The sequence below is a fragment of the Oncorhynchus mykiss genome, chromosome 6 (assembly GCF_013265735.2).
Source record: "Oncorhynchus mykiss isolate Arlee chromosome 6, USDA_OmykA_1.1, whole genome shotgun sequence".
In the NCBI taxonomy this organism is placed as follows: Eukaryota; Metazoa; Chordata; class Actinopteri; order Salmoniformes; family Salmonidae; genus Oncorhynchus; species Oncorhynchus mykiss.
In genome coordinates this window covers 45,231,988-45,248,292 of record NC_048570.1, presented here as the reverse complement: position 1 = coordinate 45,248,292, position 16,305 = coordinate 45,231,988, and the positions used below count along the sequence as shown (strand labels likewise).

The window sequence follows — 16,305 nt, the reverse complement described above, 5'->3', positions numbered from 1 at the left end:
CTTCAACTATGACAGACAAAATTAGAAAAAAAATCCAGAAAATCTAATTGTAGGATTTTTAATGAATTTATTTGCAAATTATGGTGGAAAATAAGTATTTGGTCACCTACAAACAAGCAGGATTTCTGGCTCTCACAGACCTGTAACTTCTTCTTTAAGAGGCCTCCACTCCTTACCTGTATTAATGGCACCTGTTTGAACTTGTTATCAGTATAAAAGACACCTGTCCACAACCTCAAACAGTCAAACTCCAAACTCTACTATGGCCAAGACCAAATAGCTGTCAAAGGACACCAGAAACAAAATTGTAGACCTGCACCAGGCTGGGAAGACTGAATCTGCAATAGGTAAGCAGCTTGGTTTGAAGAAATCAACTGTGGGAGAAATTATTAGGAAATGAAAGACATACAAGAGCACTGATAAACTCCCTCGATCTGGGGATCCACGCAAGATCTCACGTGGGGTCAAAATGAACACAAGAACGGTGAGCAAAAATCCCAGAACCACACGGGTGGACCTAGTGAATGACCTGCAGAGAGCTGGGACCAAAGTAACAAAGCCTACCATCAGCAAGGGCATTGAAGATGAAACGTGGCTGGGTCTTTCAGCATGACAATGATCCCAAACACACCACCCGGGCAACGAAGGAGTGGCTTCGTAAGAAGCATTTCAAGGTCCTGGAGTGGCCTAGCCAGTCTCCAGATCTCAACCCTATAGAAAATCTTTGGAGGGAGTTGAAAGTCCGTGTTGCCCAGCAACAGCCCCAAAAAAATCACTGCTCTAGAGGAGATCTGCATGGAGAAATGGGCCAAAAAAACAGCAACAGTGTGTGAAAACCTTGTGAAGACTTACAGAAAACGTTTGACCTCTGTCATTGCCAACAAAGGGCCATATAACAAAGTATTGAGATAAACTTTTGTTATTGACCAAATACTTATTTTCCACCATAATTTGCAAATAAATTCATTAAACATCCTACAATGTGATTTTCTGGATTTTTTTTCTCATTTTGTCTGTCATAGTTGAAGTGTACCTATGATGAAAATTACAGGCCTCTCTCATCTTTTTAAGTGGGAGAACTTGCACAATTGGTGGCTGACTAAATACTTTTTTGCCCCACTGTACACATGGTTAACAGATGTTAATGCGAGTGTAGCAAAATGCTTGTGCTTCTATTTCCGACAATGCAGTAATAACCAACGAGTAATCTAACCTAACAATTCCAAAACTACTACCTTATACACACAAGTGTAAAGGAATAAAGAATATGTACATAAATATATATGAATGAGTGATGGTACAGAACGGCATAGGCAAGATGCAGTAGATGGTATCGAGTACAGTATATACATAAGAGATGAGTAATGTAGGGTTTGTAAACAAAGTGGCATAGTTTAAAGTGGCTAGTGATACATGTAATACATAAAGATGCAGTAGATGATATAGAGTACAGTATATACATATGAGATGAGTAATGTAGGGTATGTAAACATTATATTAAGTAGCATTGTTTAAAGTGTCTAGTGATATATTTTTACATCAATTTCCATAAATTTCCATTATTAAAGTGGCTGGAGTTGAGTCAGTGTGTTGGCAGCAGCCACTCAATGTTAGTGGTGGCTGTTTAACAGTCTGATGGCCTTGAGATAGAAGCTGTTTTTCAGTCTCTCGGTCCCAGCTTTGATGCACCTTTACTGACCTCGACTTCTGGATGATAGCGGGGTGAACAGGCATTGGCTGGGGTGGTTGTTGTTCTTGATGATCGTTATGGCCTTCCTGTGACATCGGGTGGTGTAGGTGTCCTGGAGGGCAGGTAGTTTGCTCCCCGTGATGCGTTGTGCAGACCTCACTACCCTCTGGAGAGCCTTACGGTTGTGGGCGGAGCAGTTGCCGTACCAGGCGGTGATACAGCCCGATAGGATGCTCTCGATTGTGCATCTGTAGAACTTTGTGAGTGCTTTTGGTGACAAGCCAAATTTCTTCAGCCTCCTGAGGTTGAGGAGGCGCTGCTGTCTGTGTGGGTGGACCAATTCAGTTTGTCCGTGATGTGTACGCCGAGGAACTTAAAGCGTACTACCCTCTCCACTACTGTCCCGTCGATGTGGATAGGGGGGTGCTCCCTCTGCTGTTTCCTGAAGTCCACAATCATCTCCTTTGTTTGTGTTGTATGTGCTGTAGGTGCTTGACAAATTAACCTGCTTCTCTAAGTATGAGCGTTGTGTCACATGAGAGAGCTAATGCATTATGATTCAAGTAAAAGTGAGTCGCCCAGTAAAATATTACTTGAGTAAAAATCTAAAAGTATTTGGTTTTAAATATAGTTAAGTATCAAAAGTAAATGGAATTGCTCAAATGTACGTAAGTGTCAAATTCCTTATATTAAGCAAACTAGCTGGCACAATTTTCTTTTTTTTTCTTTTTTATTGATGGATAGCCAGAGGAACACTCAGACATCATTTACAAACAAAGCATTTGTGTTTAGTGACTCTGCCAGATCAGAGGCAGTAGGGGTGACCAGGGATGTGTGTGATAAGTGTGTGAATTAGAACATTTTCCTGTCAAAATGTAACGAGTACTTTTGGGTGTCAGGGAAAATGTATGGAGTCAAAAGTACATTATTTTCTTTAGGAATGTAGTGAAGTACAAATTGGCAAAAATATAAATAGTAAAGTACAGATACCCCCAAAAACGATTTAAGTAGTATTTTCACCAATGAGAAACAGTAAATACCCGAGGACAGAAAAGTAGGAAAAATATAGGGGGAGAATGAGAGAGATGAAGAAGAGAGAGAGGGGGGAGAAAGATAGAATGAGAGAGAAGGATTCATTAGAATATACATACTTTTATTGGGTCATAACAACCTCCTCCAGCCTCTTAATGTAACAATTAATGTCACCAATAGAGTGAAGAGGAGGAGGAGGAGCTTCGTGGACCCTTTGTGTCCGGAAGTAATTAGGCCATTCATTGCAGCCATTGGCGCTCTGTAGAGTTGCTATTTTCTCGTGTTAATTAATTCGTGACATTTTTATATTACTCATTATGCTAAGAAAGTCTAATTTAATCAACAGATACGATAGTCAGGTTAAAAATGTTAAAGGTACAAGACTATACATATCTGGCTCTGTTGGCAAAATCACTGCATAGCCCATCGAGGGGAGAGGCTACCCGTTGTCACAGTTCCAAGACCAGTTAGAAATGTCCAGCTAACCCTAAGCCAATAACGCCGGTGGATATCAAAACTGAACGTTGTCTCACGACACGACATAGCTCGAATCAGTCATGGCTATTCAATAAAACAATAAATTATTTTAAAGTTTCTTTCCAGCGAATTTCATAGTTACATGATTGTTTAACTAGGAAATTAATGATAGGATATAGCCGGGAGCATATGAGCACTAGGCTAACTCAGTACAGTTATTGTAGTTATGTTTCACTATATTGGATCACTCAAATATATTGATATCACTCCGCAGCGGAGGGATACATCCGAAGTGAGGATTTACAGATTTACTCCTATGTATACCTGTGTCACGGCTGGGGTCTGCCACATCTATAGACCCCATGGCTGCGACACACGTTCTCTTTTATTTTCTCGGCGGGATCTGGGATTCATTTTCTCAGTGCTGGGATCTGTGGTTGCACATTCAACATGGGGTGTGGCTGCGTCCTGGGCTCTACTGAGAGGAGTGCCCCTCGCTGAGATCTGTGCTGCGGCCAGTTGTGCTTCCTCTTGCACCTTTTGCTAGGTACTATCGTGTAAATGTGGCACCTCCCTCTGCGGTCGGTTCTGGCTGGCCAGGTCCCTCTAGCACCGACTAATCTGGTACAAGTATACCAATATATTGGAGTGATCAAATATAGTGAAACATAACAAAGGTTACGTGTGTAACCACGGTTATGTGAGCTATATGGATCAGTCCAATCCTCTACGGTGCTAGAGGCGCCTCAAAAAATATTGTAGAGAACGTGTGTCGCGGCCATGGGGTCTATATATAGGGGTAGACCCCAGCTGTGGAGTGATACCAATATATTGGAGTGATTCATATAGTTTTGTTTTTAAGTCCTGATATTTTACTAGTCATGTCAGTTAAGAAGAAATTCTTAATTTCAATGACAGCCTAGGAACAGTGGGTTAATTGCCTTCAGGGGCAGAATGGATTTGACCTTGCAACCTTTTGGTTACTAATCCAACATTCTAACCACTAGGATACATGCCAGCCCAGGAGCTGGTGGTGAAAAGATCAGATGACACATATTTAGGAGAGCAAATCGATATTCAGTCCAAAAATCAGCAGTAAACTGTCAATAATAAAACAAAGCTTAAAACTATGTTTGATTGAACCTGAATCCAGATACTGAATTGTGAAGTCGCTTCTGGACAAGGCTTCCTCACCACTCTAATACACACTCCTGCATCGCCATGATTTCCCTTTTTCTACATGTGGCAGTTTACTCTGCTAGAACGAGAAGCAGCCTGTCTGTCTGTTGGAAAGTTACAGCATCTCTCCTCAAACCAAAACTTCCCCCACAGTATAACAACATATCCCTTTAAAACCCACCTCCAGTGGAGTTTCTCTGGTATACTAACAGTGTGGCTATAATTGTCCTGATGAAACCTACAACATGAAAGCTAAAACCACCTAACAAAAACACAAAACTACATGATCTTCTATCATTGGGGATAGGAACCACATATCTAAACACCAGCTAAATGTGTGTTGATATAAACAGTATTTTAACTTTCAGTTACTCCAACCCCCAGTCCGTACTACAGCAACTCCAACTGTCATACCTAGAAGTACTAGCACCATACCAGATCACACACAAAATTAACAAGATTCACATTCTGGGTTATCTTTCTATCTAGGAAAATGTCATTTTCACCTAGAAAAATATAATTTCCTCTAGGCTAAGCTGCTTGACTGTTTGACCAACAGGGCAGTAAAGTAACTGAGCAAATGACAGAGATGGAGGGCGAGAAACAGCCGGTCACTGTTTCTTTTTCCACTTTTCTCTCTCGTTCACTGCTTCTATAAACAGAAAACCCCCCCGTGGCTTGTTTTTGAGTGCTTGTCTCTGCCTGTGGTGAAGAACACATGGAGACAGTTATGTTCAGTCAACATAATCACAGGATACATGCCCACACATACACACCACCGCACACACATATGTGCGCACACACACAATAATTTATTCAATAAAGATAGGCTCTTCAATGATATTTGCTTGCCTCATATTTCTTCTATCTTTGTTTCATTTTCATCTAGACCACCCACTAACATCACAGGACACATCCTGTAGAGACTAGCTTGTGTCAATGCCCCAGTTTGTAAGTCAACGAACTGTTCCAATATCAAACAATTCTACTTTGAGTCAAAGCTAAATAGGGCTTCTCTTTGGACTAATGATCTGCTTTATCTATGACTTGGAATGGCACTAAACATAAACAACTCTTACCGGAAGGATTTCAATGGTATCAGATTCTACAGGTTTAAAAACTAAGCCAAGATAAAATCCAAACATTCTGCTTTTAATAAACAACATGCATTGCACCACCTAAGAACAAAAACAATATGGTTCATTTGTTTTAATCATAAGTTAGTGTCACAGAGTATTTCGTCATACTAGCTGTTGTACAGCAGTGGTTTCTGTCTGCCTATCTCAGCTATGAATGTGGCACGTGTACATTACTTTAACTAGGCTATTTCAGTCTCATGGCTGTGAAGACAGCGTTGGAGGTGTGTTTTGGGTCATTGACCTGTTGACCTGTTGAAAAACAAATGATAGTCCCACTAAACACAAACCAGATGGGATGGCGTATCGCTGCAGAATGCTGTGGTAGACATGCCGGTTAAGTGGGCCTTGAATTCTAAATAGATCACTGACAGTGTCACCAGGAAAGCACCTCTACACCATCATATCTCCTCCTCCATGCTTCACGGTGGGAACCACACATACGGAGATCCTCCGTTCACCTAGTCTGTCTCACAAAGAGATGGCGGTTGGAACAAAAAATCTCAAATCTGGACTTTCTTGGCCCAAGCAAGCCTCTTCTTCTTGTTGCTGTCCTTTCGTAGTGGTTTCTTTGCAGCAATTCGACCAAGAATGTGGCACTTGTACATTATTTTAACAAGGCTATTTCAGTCTCATGGCTGTGAAGACAGCGTTCAGGTCAATGGCACCTGGCTAGCTAGTTAGTGAGTGACCGTCATGTCACTTTGAACTTGGATAAAAGTGACATTTGTGACATTAGGTTGGACTTGGTTGTCAAAATCATTCTATTCCCCAATACTTTCCAGAACAGTGTTCCGTTACTAAATGTCCATGGAAAACATCATGAAATGCTTAGATTGGTTGGAAGTTAATGCAGGCATTGCCAGTGAGTAAATATTAATTGAACAGTCCACAGTGCCCTCAACTCTGTTAGTAGTGACAAGATAAAGTCTACCTGTGCAAAGGGCCCATGGAGTGGAACCTTTCATCAATTCGGCCAAAAGGCCTTCCATGAAAATGGAACTACACACATGGAACATAAAGTACCAGTCAAAAGTTTGGACACACCTACAGTACTCATTCAAGGGTTTTTCTTTATTTGTACTATTTTATATATTGTAGAACAATAGTGAAGACATCAACACTATGAAATAACACATATGGAATCATGTAGTAGCCAAAATAGGGTTAAACCAATCCAAATATATGTTATATTTTAGATTATTTAAGTAGCCACTCTTTGCCTTGATGACAGCTTTGAACACTTTGGGATTCTCTCAAACAACTTCATGAGGAATGCTTTTCCAACAGTCTAGAATGAGTTCCTACATATGCTGAGCACTTGTTGGCTGCTCTGCGGTCGAACTCATCCCAAGCCATCCCAAGCCAACCAAGTTGAGACTTGGTTGAGGTCAGCTGATTGTGGAGACCAGGTCATCTGATGCAGCACCATCACTCTCCTTGTTGGTCAAATAGCCCTTACACAGCCTGGAGGTGTGTTTTGGGTCATTGACCTGTTGAAAAACAAATGATAGTCCAACGAAGCGCAAACCAGATGGGATGGCGTATCGCTGCAGAATGCTGTGGTAGCCATGCTGGTTAAGTGTGCCTTGAATTCTAAATAGATCACTGACAGTGTCACCAGCAAAGCACCTCTACACCATCATACCTCCTCCTCCATGCTTCACGGTGGGAACCACACATACGGAGATCCTCCGTTCACCTACTCTATCTCACAAAGAGATGGCGGTTGGAACGAAAAATCTAAAATGTTGACTTTCTTGGCCCAAGCAAGCCTCTTCTTCTTATTGCTGTCCTTTCCTGGTGGTTTCTTTGCAGCAATTCGACCATGAAGGCTTGATTCACGCAGTCTCCTCTGAACAGTTGATGTTGAGATGTGTCTGTTACTTGAACTCTGTGAAGCATTTATTTGGACTACAATCTGAGGTGCAGTTCACTCTAATGAACTTATCCTCTGCAGCAAAGGTAACTCTGGGTCGTTCCTTCCTGTGGCGGTCCTTATGAGGGCCAGTTTCATCATAGTACTTGATGGTTTTTGAGACTTTACTTGAAGAAACTTTCAAAGTTATTGAAATGTTGACTGACCTTCATGTCTTAAAGTAATGATGGCTTGTCATTTCTCTTTGCTTATTTGAGCAGTTTTTGCCATAATATGGACTGTCTTCTGTATACCATCCCTACCTTGTCACAATACAACTGATTGTATTGATGGCTTGTCATTTCTCTTTGCTTATTTGAGATGTTTTTGCCATAATAGGACTGTCTTCTGTATACCATCCCTACCTTGTCACAATACAACTGATTGGCTAAAATGCATTAAGAAGGAAAGAACTTCCACAAATTAACTTTTAACAAGGCACACCTCTTAATTTAAATGCATTCCAGCTGACTACTTCATGAAGCTGGTTGAGAGAATGTCAAGAGTGTGCAAAGCTGTCATCAAGGCAAAGGGAGGCTACCTTGAAGAATCTAAAATATATTTTAATTTGTTTAACATTTTTTTGGTTGCTATATGATTCCATATGTGTTATTTCATAGTTATGATGTCTTCACTATTATTCTACAATGTAGAAAATAGTAAAAATAAAGAAAAACCCTTGAATGAGTAGGTGTTTCCAAACTTTTGACTGGTACTGGATAATACTTTGGTCATGATACCATATGAACTGTGACACAGGCATGAGCCATTAAGTCATCTCCTCTCTACTATACAGTTTGTCATCCATATTGTTGTTTCTATGGCTTCACATCCATTCACATTCATTTCAGTAGGATTACACATGAATAAAATGGTGTTTACTGCAACCAACACATTTCTTACAGAAATGCTTTTTTTTATTCAGAGTAATGTTTGTTTTTCACCAAACATCAGTAGTTTGTGGAAAAAATATATTTGACACAACACTACAGTTCACATCACCGTTGGCCAGTCTTTTGTAACCTCTCCACTCTGTACAAACATGCCTTTCTCTCTATACTTTCACAACTATAAGCATGAATAAAGCAGTGGTGTGGTCATAAATTCATTGGTGGGTGGGCCTGACGAAATGTGGGTGTTGGCAGCCATCTTCCTGCAATTTTGCCATGGGGCAAAGAGAAAAATGTGTAGTTCTGTAGCTAATCTATTCTACACATTATGACATGAGGCTGATGGTATTCTACACAGTTTAACTTGAGGCTGAGAGAAAATGTTGCTGTTTTAAAGCTAATTTCCTGCATTTATACACATTTTACGATGGGGCAGAGAGGAACATGCAATATTGTAGCTCATCATATGCTATTCTACAGTTTGCCATGAGGCTGAGAGAACATTTAGCATTTTAAAATCTAAATAAAGCTAAAATATAGGTGTTTTGACTGTGGGAAATGCACTGGATTATGAGCCGTCTTGTTCGCTAAATGAACAAATTAAATAGGCAGTGGCATGGTGCATATAACCATAGAAGCAGAGTGACATACAGTTTGCTTCAATACAGTCATATTCGTGGATTATTGGGGGGTGTGGCTTTCAGTTAGTTATTTTTGGCAACCCATCCTGTGAGAGTGAATGTCATACCAGTTCATCAAATCTGACTAACCCAGTGCACTGCTTGCTATGAATTCTATCCGATTGTGTTGGCATGTTTAGGTAAAAATACAAAATACAAATGTCCTGTTTTGAACACTGAGTACTAAAGAGTATAAAACAATACTTTACATTTTTTTAAAATAATTATTTGTTTCTCAATCTGAGTGATTGGGCCTGGCTCCTCAGTGGGCGGGCCCAGGTCCACCCAGACCCACCCGTGCCTACACCCCTGGAATAGAGTGGCCAGCAGGTAATTGCAAAGTAAATATTGTAATGTACATATTGAATTTTCCACAGCCGGCTTGGTTGTTGTGCTATGTGGGCTAAAAATGCACAAAGACACAGACTGACAGAATTTTGCAGACCCTAACGTTGCAATTTCCAGTACCTTATAATCTCTCCAACCAGCACACACAATGTGTAGGTTTTCAAGTAGTTTTTCTTAAGCTCATGACCTAGACTGGTAAAACAAAATATCAGACTTTGTTCCTAGATCAGATCACATGATCAAGGACAAATGCTTGACACTACATTCTTAGAAAAAAAGGTGCTATCTAGAACTGAAAAGGGTTCTTTGTCTGTCCCCATCGGATAACCCTTTTGGTTCCAAGTAGAACTCTTTTGGGTTCCATGTAGAACCCTTTCCACAGAGGTTTCAATTTGGAACCCAAAATAGTTCTACCTGGAACCAAAAAGAGTTCTACCTGGAACCAAAAAGGGTGATCCTATGTGGACAGCCAAAGAACCCTTTAGAACCCTTTTTTTCTAAGAGTGTACCAGTGTGGATTAGACCGTTTTCTCATAACTTAACCTGAATGAGGTTAGAATAAGAGAGCATGTGCCTTCCCCTCCCCATACGTTGAGGTTAAGGTCTGGGGTTCAAACAGACTGTGTGGCATTCCTGAAATGTGTGATCGACACCCGTTTTCCCCCCTTCGCCCTCTCTCCCCCATCCCCGTCTCCTGTTCTTCCCCTTCTCTCGCCCTTCTCCCTCTCTCCCCTCTGGGGGTCTACAAAGCCTTTGACACCACTACACAAACCCGGGGGTGTACGCTCCAGCTCCCTCCCTCAATCCGACCATCCAAAAGAGAAAAAACACAACAGCTTATCACAGAAGATATGAAAGCTAGACAGTTATCTGCTGACTCTGCTGACAACAAAACATTGGAACAAACACACATGATGATAACAGTTATTTTATTGCCATCGCAGCATTTAGTCATATTTCTACATATAAATGACATATAGCGCCAGAGACAGAATCACATAATTGTAACCTTTTAATCATTATTGTTTTAATGATCACATTCATGATTTTGTGAAATCCTCTACAGACAGCTGTTGAAACACTGCATTCACAGTAACTCTTAACTAGTCTGCTGAAAGTCTTCACAAACAATTGTTTCCAGGCAGAGTTCATTATCTTTATCTAACAGGAGGCAAAGAGCATTGGGTCAGGCTCTTTATTTCCCCAATAAAAAAGGGCTATCAGCCTGTATGGGCGTGGCACTGGGCTGATTTCAATAACAGACAACACGCTATCTATTATTGTTGTTTGGGATGTTTGTGGGGAGGGAAGGGCGGTGGATGTGATGGGAACTGGAGAGATGGGGGGATAAGAGGATGGTAGGAGGATGGGGAGGGAAAGGTTGGTGTGGGAATGGAAGAGAAGGGAGGAGGAGTGGACTGGCGGAGTGAGGGAGAAAGGGGACGGCACAAGGACAGGGAGGTATTTGATGGCTCAGTGAAGCTTATCCTCCCGTGGGAGACATGATTTAAGTAGGTTTGAAACGTAAACAAAAGGGAAACGGAGAACAAGTGGATGTGAAATGTGAGCCCGGCTTCCCACAGTGGATATAAAGGAGGAAGACTCTGGATTGGAGTTGCCTATGGGATCACAGATCTAGGATCAGCTTAATCTCCCCCAAAACCTAACCTTAGGTCAGTTCAGAGACTATGGGCAACTATATTTGTGTATGTGTGTGTTTCATCATCATCCATGGCCAGGGTGTGTGTGTGTGTTATTTAAATTTCATTTAACCTTTATTTAACTAGGCAAGTCAGTTAAGAACAAATTCTTATTTTCAATGACGGCCTACCAGAAGGCAAAAGGCCTCCTGCGAGGACTGGGCCTGGGATTAAAAATAAAATAAAAATATAGGACAAAACACACACCACGACAAGAGCGACATCATAACACTACATGAAGAGAGACCTAAAACAACAACAGCATGGCAGCAACACAGCAACAACAACAACATAGTAGAAACAACATGGGAGCAGCACAACATGGTAGCAGCACAAAACATGGTACAAACATGATTGGGCATAGACAACAGCACAAAGGGCAAGACGGTAGAGACAACAATAATTCACGCGAAGCAGCCACAACCGTCAATACGAGTGTCCATCATTGAGTCTTCGAATTAAGAAATAAAACAGTCCAGTTAGAGTGATTTTTGCAGCTCGTTCCAGTCGCTAGCTGCAGCGAACTGAAAAGAGGAGCGACCCAGGGATGTGTGTGCTTTGGGGACCTTTAACAGAAGGTGAATGGCAGAACGGGTGGTGTGTGTGGTGTCTGTGGGTGTGTATTTAAATGTGTGAGCATATTTGCGTGCGCGTGTATTTTTTGGTCGTCACATTTTTGGGTTAGTGGTCCTGCTGCTGTGGAAGAGTGACCCTGGAGAGGAGCCACGAGTCATAGTCCTCTCTGGACATCTGGACAACATGCTCCCTGGCTATCTGAAGAGAGAGAGGGAGGGAGGGAGAGAGAGGGGAAGAGAGAGTTACCACACACAGTTCCAAAGCATAGTACACTCTTAAAAGGTGCTATCTAGAATCTAAAAGGGTTATTTGTCTGTCCCCTTTGAAGAACCCCTTTTGGTTCCAGATAGAAAGAACTCTTTTGGTTCTAGGTAGAACCTTTTGGGTTACATGTAGAAACCTTTCCACAGAGGGTTCTACATGGAACCAAAAAGGGTTCTACCTGTTATCAAAAAGGGTTCTCCTATGCCCAAATGAAAAAATACTATTTTATCCTATGATATAATGTAAATACTATAGTATTCACTGTAGTGTTTTCATAGCCTTCACTGGAGTGTTTTTGTGGACTTAAGTCTGCAAAAACACTACAGTGAATACTGTAGTATTTACTGTAGTATACTGTAGTATTTACAGTTAACTATAGTATAAATACTGCAGTAAAATAAAACTGTAATATATACTATAGTAATTATTCTCGTTTTTTTTACAGCTTGTACTACTGTAGTATTTACTGTAGTGTTTTTGGGGTCATTACTGTAGTATTTACTGTAGTGTTCGTGGGGTCATTACTGTCGCATTTACTATAGTGTTTTTGTTATACTATCTTTGACATAGAAGTGGAGGATTTCTCCTTCATGAAAACTACTGGAGGAATACTAAAATAGCAAATTGTCCAGGTAGGTACAGTAGGACTGGGGTCTGAATGGATAAATCAGCGCTTCTGCTCTTTTCTATTACATGTATGGAACACAATATATGGTCTATACTTGATATGTAGGTTTCTCACTTATGGATGGCACAAATTGTGATATGTGGGAGGGGAACAGGCAGGGTATATTGCCCCACCCCTCCACACACAACCCTAAGGTAAGCATCTTTATAACCAGTCGGTTATAATTTATCACTCTGAATTCCTGTTATTAACTTATTCCAACTGCTCTGTTCTGGGGCTAGGGGCCATGAAGGCCGTCATCATCGGTGTGTGTGTGTGTGTGAGTGTGCGTGTGTGCGGAGGGGTAGCAGTCTGTACCTAATCATTAGTCTCAATATGTTGGTTTGGATGGTGGGGGGGAGAGGGATGTTCTGTCTAGTGCAGGGATCATCAACTAGATTCAGCTGCGGGCCAATTTTTTCTTGAGCAGATGGTTGGGGGACTGGAACATAATTACGAATAATTTGTAGACTGCAAATTGACCGCAAGAAGCCCAAACAGATATAATATTTGACTAAAACATTAATTCAAACCTTGCTTACATTTGTATATGAAATACTTGGGAACAGATTTCCCAAATTAAAATCACTCGGAGCTGATATCATCACCCAGGTGGGTGCACATCACCCAGGTGGGTGATGAATAATTGTTGTGGGTGAGGTGAATTCTTGCCTTACAATGTTAAACACTTTTAACACTTTAAAAAGCTCTATATAGACAATCCAAATGTAATATGGTAAATCAACAGACACTTTTATTCAAAGCGACTTGTACTTAAACTTTTGCGGCCTGAAAAGGGACTTGAACCATGGACCATTTGATAAATTAAAATGTAACCATGTCCTAGACAGCCTCCTCTGATACTGACAATGTTACTTGACCACAATTTGTTCTGTGTTAAACCCCCAAAGCCATGTATGTTTAGACATCTCTCTGTCCTCAGGTCAATGGGGGTCCAGTTTTCCTTCAACTTCAAAACAACTGATCTGAAGTCAGACACGTAACCATTGCACCACAAGGTCTGGTCATCTAGTGCCTGAAGAATGGTACAGTTCAATGTTCTATGAATTGTTTCTTGGGCAAAAATTATGACAGTAATTGAATTCATGGTTGTACTATACATGTACTATAAACAGTTCATGAGTGATATATGTGAGGTAAGATGCTATTGTCCTAGTCCAAGTCGAGTACTGTTCAAGCTATCCAGGATCTGCCTCCCACTGTAACAAGGTGGTCAGTTTCTCATGACATAGGCCTCCCTTCCATTTCTTTCCCAAGAGAAAGATAAAGGGGTGTATTCTATTACATGAAAACAGCCTCCCACTGTCTACAGTAGTTACTAAGGACTGGGTGGCACAACAGTACCGCATCTGACTCCAGATCAAAAGGTTGTGTGTTCACATTGGGGTGGGTGCTTTTGAGCTTGAGTGAAGACTGGGCCTGCTCTGACAAGCAAAGGAGATTAATTGGCTGCTGAATTAACACAGTTTTGGAGGCCACCGACAGCTCTCTTATGGGAAGACGTTAATTGCATACTCCTCAGTGGTGTGAAGTACTACTTACATAGTTTTTTCGGGGTATCTTCACTTTACTATTTATATTTTTGACAACCTTTACTTTTACTTTTTTTTTAAACATTTTTAAATTGAACCTTTATTTGCTTCACTACATTCCTAACAAAAATAATGTACTTTTTTTTACTCCATTACATTTTCCCTGACACCCAAAAGTACTCGTTACATGATGAATGCTTCAATTTTACTTGAGTAACTTTCTATTAAAGGTATCTATACTTTTACTCAAGTATGACAATTGTGTACTTTTTCCACCACTGAAACTCATTGCTTCCTCTCTCCTCGTCTCATTTTTAAAAACCCATTTGATGAGAAAGCCAGAGGTTCCTCCCATCGGACCTCTTCCTCCAATGGGTTTTGAGAAGGAGATGAAGAGAGTGGATGAGAGGATGATGCCATTAAGATATTCCCTATCGGAGGCAGAGGCATTGCAGTCAGGAAACATGTCTTCAAATAATCTTTTGTACACACACAATTATTTCCCCTTTTTAAAATGTTATACATTGTACGTGGCCCTAGCAGAAATCAAACCCACAACTAGCACCATGTTTAAACCAATTGACCAACCAAGAAACAATGCACTTCATTAAACTTCCTTAAACAAATAAAGCATAATAATGAATTCACTATAAATCCATTATTATTTGATGTGTCCGTACCTCAATGGCAACACAGAGGTCAGGTAGGCAGAGCTCCCAGGGCTGTAGACCCCCCAACATCTTCAGGAAGACATGGGGTCGCACCTTGGGGGTCCGCTCATCTGCGAAGCGGCTGAGTTTCTCCAGAACTCGGCTCACCCCTCTGTCCTGAGACACCTCTGGAGGGAGATTGCTCAGTAGAGAGGACAGCCTGGATGGATAGGATGAAAAATACATACAGTATAAATCATCTAGAAATAAACCTGGATAGGACGTAGGGCACCTTGTAGAGGAGTTCAATTGATTTCACACAAATTTACAAACTGTTGTGCAAACATTCAAATTGTACACCAACATACAAAAACGTGTACACACACACACATTTACCCATGTATGAGTGCACAGTAAAGTTTACAAATGTATGAGTGCACAGTATTGACTCGAAAAAATAAAGAGAGTGTATATAATACAGTATACACTGTATATAAGCTCCCAGTAATTTATTGGGTAAACCCTGAAGAAGGCACAGTTAAAGAAACAAAATGGTAGTTTGAGGCCACCCCAAAACAAAATGGTAGTTTGAGGCCACCCCAAAACAAAATGGTAGTTTGAGGCCACCCCAAAACAAAATGGTAGTTTGAGGCCACCCCAAAACAAAATGGTAGTTTGAGGCCACCCCAAAACAAAATGGTAGTTTGAGGCCACCCCAAAACAAAATGGTAGTTTGAGGCCACCCCAAAACAAATGGTAGTTTGAGGCCACCCCAAAACAAATGGTAGTTTGAGGCCACCCCACACACAGAAATCCTCCTCCAGCTCATGGTGTAGTGCAAATTTTTTAGGTGCCGGAGAGCAATACAAACATAGCCGCGGGAAGTGGGGATGCCGAGGGTGCTGCAGCGCCCCCTAAAAAAATAAACATTTTCACTAAAGTAGTGCACTGGGCCTTTACTAGTATTAGCAGACCGATATAGACGTCTGCAGTGCGGGCAAAAATATGGGCAAAGACACAAAACCTCCACATCAAATTCAATATTTTTCTTGATCAAATAACATGGAAAACAACCACTTTTTGTGAAGTATTAATTTACCATCCTTACAAACCACTTAATGTACATTATTGTATTGTACATAGGCTGGTCATCTAGTTTGTACGTGTAGACTTTCCATCACCATGAAGAAAAACAACACACAATTCAATAATTGAGTACATTGAGACATCAAGTGGTTTGTGATGATACACGACATGGACAAAAGTATGTGGACACCCTTTCAATTTCAATCACACTCGTTGCTGACACGTATATAAAATCGACCACACTGCCATGCAATCTCAATAGACAAACATTGGCAGTATAATTGCACGAACTGAAGAGCTCAGTGACTTTCAACGTGGCACCGTCAGAAGATGCCACCTTTCCAACAAGTCAGTTCTTCAAATGTCTGTCCTTCTAGAGCTGCCCCGGTCAACTGTAAGCAGAAGTGGGACCAAGTCTTAGCACTCAAGTCCCAAGTCAAGACAGGAAAATCCGAGTCA

General features: G+C 41.0%; 1 protein-coding gene across 3 annotated transcripts in view; it reads right to left on the bottom strand.

The window, feature by feature from the left end:
- Nucleotides 1-11,348: 11,348 nt before the first annotated feature.
- LOC110526028 (coiled-coil domain-containing protein 60) overlaps nucleotides 11,349-16,305 on the bottom strand; it is a 49,826-nt gene continuing 44,869 nt past the window's right edge. For 2 of the 3 annotated variants that reach the window (XM_021606612.2, XM_021606609.2), the window contains 2 exons: nucleotides 14,791-14,980; nucleotides 11,349-11,820 (listed from right to left, as the gene is read on the bottom strand). In XM_021606612.2, coding sequence (XP_021462287.2) covers nucleotides 11,719-11,820; nucleotides 14,791-14,980 — 292 coding nt within the window. In that variant the 3' untranslated portion in view covers nucleotides 11,349-11,718. Of the gene's footprint in view, nucleotides 11,825-14,790; nucleotides 14,981-16,305 lie in introns of all 3 variants that reach the window. The other variant, XM_021606610.2, reaches the window with a different exon arrangement.